This window comes from Hippoglossus stenolepis, chromosome 23, assembly GCF_022539355.2.
Source record: "Hippoglossus stenolepis isolate QCI-W04-F060 chromosome 23, HSTE1.2, whole genome shotgun sequence".
Taxonomy (NCBI): domain Eukaryota; kingdom Metazoa; phylum Chordata; class Actinopteri; order Pleuronectiformes; family Pleuronectidae; genus Hippoglossus; species Hippoglossus stenolepis.
The window spans coordinates 646534-651555 of NC_061505.1; the positions used below are offsets into that span (position 1 = coordinate 646534).

A 5022-nucleotide genomic window follows, 5' to 3' on the forward strand; every position below is an offset into this window, starting at 1 on the left:
CGTCCACGGCCGGTTTCAGCTACGGTGAGTCTGACAGCAGCGTCCTTTAAGCAAAGTCTGTGGACAACACCGATCTTCACTGTCGTCTCTCGGTCCCTCTCAGAGAAGTGGGAGATCGACCCCGGCGAGCTGACCTTCATGAAGGAGCTGGGCAGCGGTCAGTTCGGTCTGGTGAGGCTGGGCAAGTGGAGGGCGCAGCACAAAGTGGCCATCAAGACCATCAGAGAGGGCGCCATGTTGGAGGAGGACTTCATCGAGGAGGCCAAGGTCATGATGTAAGGAAGGAGGAGACGAGGGAGTAGAATAAAGGAGGGTCATGAAAAACAATGAAGGAGGGAGAATTGGAAAAAACATAGTATTTGTCCCAATACCCTTTAGCCTCTGCTGCTCTCTACTGGAGACGTGTGGGAACTGCATCAACCCACACTGTCGTCCTCTGGTTCCCTGGAGCAACTAACTCCAAAATCGTCTATATCGCCCCCTGGTGGCTGGCGGCAGTAACTCCTCCATGTTAGCAGATGGGACATGCACCAAAATAAAAAACAAAGTAGTTGTTAAATGTTTGTCACAGATGTTTCTGTCATTTCAGGTCGTTCTGATGTTTGTTCACGTGTTTCTGATCAGTTTGGTTTGAATCAGTTACAAACAGACGTCATGATTGACAGCTGACACTGACTCAGGATTGGTTGAGACTGTGTATGGGCGGGATCTCGATCACTACTGAACAGACTGACTGAAAATCACGTCCCCAGTCCACTAGCGTCCTTCTTCAATGAATCCATTCATTAAAAATACTTTTGTTCAAGACAAAAGAAAATAGTTTGAATGTGTAGAAATATTCTTCAGGTGCTGTGAGTAAAGTTCAGAGGTCGTCTCAAACACAACCTGTGAAGACGAGCCGTCATCAGAGTGAAATCTTGGACACAGTGAACGACGTGTTTGTCCACAACTTGTTGGTTTTTGCAGGAAACTGTCCCACCCCAAACTGGTGCAGCTGTACGGGGTGTGCAGTCAGCAGAGTCCCATCTACATCGTCAGCGAGTTCATGGAGCAGGGCTGCCTCCTCAACGTCCTCCGGCAGCGGCAGGGCAGCTTCAGCCTGGCGTCCCTGCTGAGTATCTGCCTGGACGTCAGCGAGGGCATGGAGCACCTGGAGGCCAATGGCTTCCTCCACAGAGATCTGGTAACATCAATCTGTTCACATGGTTCCACCAGAAGAACCTTTCACTCAAATCAATTCACTGTTATTTCTATATGTAGAGAAACCAACAGTTCTCACAATGAGCAGCAACTCCAATCAGGACGTTGTTCGAGGACGTGATGTTGTGGAAACGTTTCCTCACATGTTGCTGCTTTCAGCTGGAAAACGGTTTTGTTTCCTTTCTCAAGTTGTGTTGCAGCAGTTAGTCAAGTGAGGGACGGACTTTTCCTCAGGTGCAATGTCTCCGTGTCACATCTGCTCATTTGTTCCACTTCTCCTGTGGAGAACCTTAATCCTGTTCCTTTTCCTGTCAGTGACTGAATTCATGCCAAGTCATTTAGCTTCTCCTCTTAGCTTCTCCATTTATCCTTCTCTTCTGTTCCTTCCCTCTCCTCTGCAGGCGGCCAGAAACTGTTTGGTGAACGACGCTCTGGTGGTGAAGGTGTCTGACTTCGGCATGGCCAGGTTAGATTCCTACACATTCACAGTCCGTCCTTTTCTATTTCGATCTAACCCACATCAAGTCAGCAGGTAGAACGACTGATTTAAACACTGTGATGTGTTGAAGGTACGTGTTAGACAACCAGTACACCAGCTCATCAGGTGCCAAGTTTCCAGTGAAGTGGTCGCCTCCGGAAGTCTTTAACTTCTGCAGATACAGCAGCATGTCGGACGTCTGGTCGTTCGGTAAGGACACGATAATGTGGACGAATCCTCAGAACATTCGTTTGGTAACATCAAGTAAAATCAGTAAAGATTGTGAGAGCATCAGGTTGTTGGTTCTAAATTAATTCTCCAGATCATTTCAGGACAACACAACTCAAACGATTGTGTGTTTGTGTTCCCAGGCGTGTTGATGTGGGAGGTTTTCACCGAGGGTCGTATGCCATTTGAACGGCATCAGAACCATGAGGTGGTTACCTTGGTAACCCGCGGTCACCGCCTTTACAGACCAAAAATGGCCACGCCCACCATCTATGACATCATGCAGCTCTGCTGGCACGAGGTGAGAACCAAGAGAAACTGTGTTAGAGCGCCCCCTTCTGTTGGTATGTTTTCTTTATTTTCTTGATCGACACTGTAAAATAAAAACAGCTTCATATGAGCTGATCCCAGTGCTGCAGGAAAACTGCTGGTTCGTGGTTAAATGTTTTTCATCCGTTCACACGTTTTTATGTAAAACACAACGTGACACAGGAAGTAAACAGGAAGTGTGTCTTTATGTTGGCCTCGTCTTCTCCCTGCAGAGAGCGGAGCAGCGTCCGTTGTTCTCTCAGCTCTGCAGGATGATCTCTGACGCTCTGGAAGGAGACGTCCCTCCTGCGAACTGACCTCGTCCACCGTCTCTGCTCAGCTCTGAACATCTCGACCTTAACTGCTGCTCCTCTCAGATGTGAACTTAAAAACTGCCTCTGACGGAGGAAACCTGTCCACCTCATGGTTTCCTCTGATCCTGGTTGATGACTAAAGAAGATCTCACTCAGTATCATCTGTTTTCATGTCATTAACATCCTGTAAATTCATATTCAAATACAATAGAGGAAATAAATGATGTCTCACAGCTTCCATACTCGTGAAAATAGTGTGTGTGTGTGTGTGTGTGTGTGTGAGTGTGAGTGTGTGTGTGTGTGAGTGTGAGTGTGTGTGTGTGTGTGTGTGTGTGAGTGTGTGTGTGTGTGTGTGTGTGGTGTGTGAGTGTGTGTGTGTGTGTGTGTGTGTGTGTGAGTGTGTGTGTGTGTGTGTGGTGTGTGTGTGTGTGTGTGTGAGTGTGTGTGTGTGTGTGTGTGTGTGAGTGTGTGTGTGTGTGTGTGTGTGTGTGTGTGTGAGTGTGTGAGTGTGTGTGTGTGTGTGTGTGTGTGTGTGTGGAGTGTGGTGTGTGTGTGTGTGAGTGTGAGTGTGTGTGTGTGTGTGAGTGTGTGTGTGTGTGTGTGTGTGTGTGTGTGTGTGTGAGTGTGTGAGTGTGTGTGTGTGTGTGTGTGTGTGTGAGTGTGTGTGTGTGTGTGTGTGTGTGTGTGTGTGTGGAGTGTGTGTGTGTGTGTGTGTTGCAGTGTGTGTGTGTTGCAGTGTGTGTGTGTGTGTGTGTGAGTGTGTGTGTGAGTGTGTGTGTGTGTGTGTGTGTGTGTGTGTGTGGTGTGTGGTGTGGTGTGTGTGTGTGTGTGTGTGTGTGTGGTGTGTGTGTGTGTGTGTGTGTGTGTGTGTGTGTGTGTGTGTGTGTGTGTGTGTGTGTGTGTGTGAGTGTGTGTGTGTGTGTGTGTGTGTGTGTGTGTGTGTGTGTGTGTGTGTGTGTGTGTGTGTGTGTGTGAGTGTGTGTGTGTGTGTGTGTGTGTGTGTGTGTGTGTGTGTTGCAGTGGTATCGGATGCACAGTGTTTCTGTTGGTGCAGTCGTGCATAAACAGCTTCCCTAATGGAGCAGAGTCGACGTCAGGAGTAAACACACACATCAGAAGTCAGCAGCACTGGAGACGGAGACGTTCGACTTGATACGACAGTTGAATCATTAACAGGTTGTTGGTTTAATAACTCGACTACAACCAGTAACTACAACCAGTTTGCTGGGAGAGAACCCAGTGACGTCTACATGCCAGTGACTGAGGTAAGAACATTATTTCTTTTGGGCCTATAAATGTACAATGTGTAACTTTGGCCACTAGGGGTCACTCAATCAGAGCAATCACAACAGATCGAGTTTGATGATGTCACAAAGTCGTGTGGGATCACCACCATTGCTGATGAAAATCTACCAGGAGCTAACCCCGCCCACAGATGATGTCAGTTCTTAACGAATAATTGTGATGATTACGAGTGACCAATGGAAGGAAAACACAGGGCTGGATATATAAACACAAATATATCGTCTGCTGAATGGTCAGTGTCCTCGAGGGTTAAACTACCAGCTGCTGTAAACACCAATCAGCATCCAGGGAGTTCATCGTGTGCAGTCGTGATCGTGAACAAACATCAGAGATAAGAACGACCTCTTTGACAAACATTTATTTAACGTCTACTTGGATTAGTTTTTTCTGCGAACATGGAGGAGGAGAGGTTAATGACCTCCAGGGGGCGATGGAGAGAATCTGACATCTGGGAGCCGTCATGTCTATGTGACTAAGAAGGAATCTGCTCTGACGTCTGTTTCTAAATAAACTAAAGGAAAGTGTTTCGTTCTTGTCTCTGTAGTAAACTGATCTTTTCCAGCCTCGGTAAAGGTCAAAGTTCAGGAGGAACTTCTAACGACAGGAAGTGGGTGTGTAACGTCTAAATATTTAACAGAGACAAAGACGGACGTCCTGGATCATTGATTTATCACTTTGTGTGTTTGAATGATTAAATAGTTCGGTTATTGAAGAAATTGATATATAATTGATAAGATTATGAAAGAAAATAATGAGGAGTGATTGCATTATTGATCAGCTGAATTTCCACAACACCATTATGAGAGTATCTCAGACACACACACACACACACACACACACACACACACACACACACACCTGTACTGACTGAAGTGTTAAAAGTATTTAAGCGTTTTGTATTTTTGCTCGTAGATGTCGTGGCGGTCGTCTTTCCGCTGCCCGAAGTTTCGCCACGTCTTCGGAAAACCGGCAACCAAAGAGCACAGCTACGACGGCGTGCCAATCACACGCAGCGTCCATGACAACCACCACTGCTCGGCCAATCCCTGCTTCATCGCCGTGGTGACCGAGTGTGCCGGGGGCGGGTCCTTTCTAGTCCTGCCCATCCATCACGTGTGTTGAAATGTTTTTTATTTTGATCAACTTCATATAAAATGAACGTGTTGTGATCAGCTGCTCTCTGTCTCT

At 47.0% G+C, this 5022-nt stretch overlaps 2 protein-coding genes across 7 annotated transcripts in view; both read left to right on the top strand.

Annotated features, from left to right (window-relative positions):
- tec (tec protein tyrosine kinase) overlaps positions 1-2767 on the top strand; it is a 10139-nt gene extending 7372 nt beyond the window's left edge. For all 6 annotated transcript variants that reach the window (XM_035149343.2, XM_035149345.2, XM_035149346.2 and 3 more), the window contains 7 exons: positions 1-24; positions 104-275; positions 967-1183; positions 1602-1666; positions 1770-1888; positions 2050-2207; positions 2449-2767. The exon at positions 1-24 is cut by the window's left edge and continues 51 nt beyond it. In XM_035149343.2, the coding sequence (XP_035005234.1) occupies positions 1-24; positions 104-275; positions 967-1183; positions 1602-1666; positions 1770-1888; positions 2050-2207; positions 2449-2532 (839 nt within the window). In that variant the 3' untranslated portion in view covers positions 2533-2767. The remainder of the gene's footprint in view (positions 25-103; positions 276-966; positions 1184-1601; positions 1667-1769; positions 1889-2049; positions 2208-2448) is intronic.
- Positions 2768-3606: 839 nt separating this feature from the next.
- The window catches only part of LOC118102695 (coronin-2B), a 5799-nt gene continuing 4383 nt past the window's right edge, over positions 3607-5022 (top strand). Inside the window, exons 1-2 of the mRNA XM_035149063.1 lie at positions 3607-3794; positions 4747-4947. Of these exons, the coding sequence (XP_035004954.1) occupies positions 3780-3794; positions 4747-4947 (216 nt within the window). The 5' untranslated portion in view covers positions 3607-3779. The remainder of the gene's footprint in view (positions 3795-4746; positions 4948-5022) is intronic.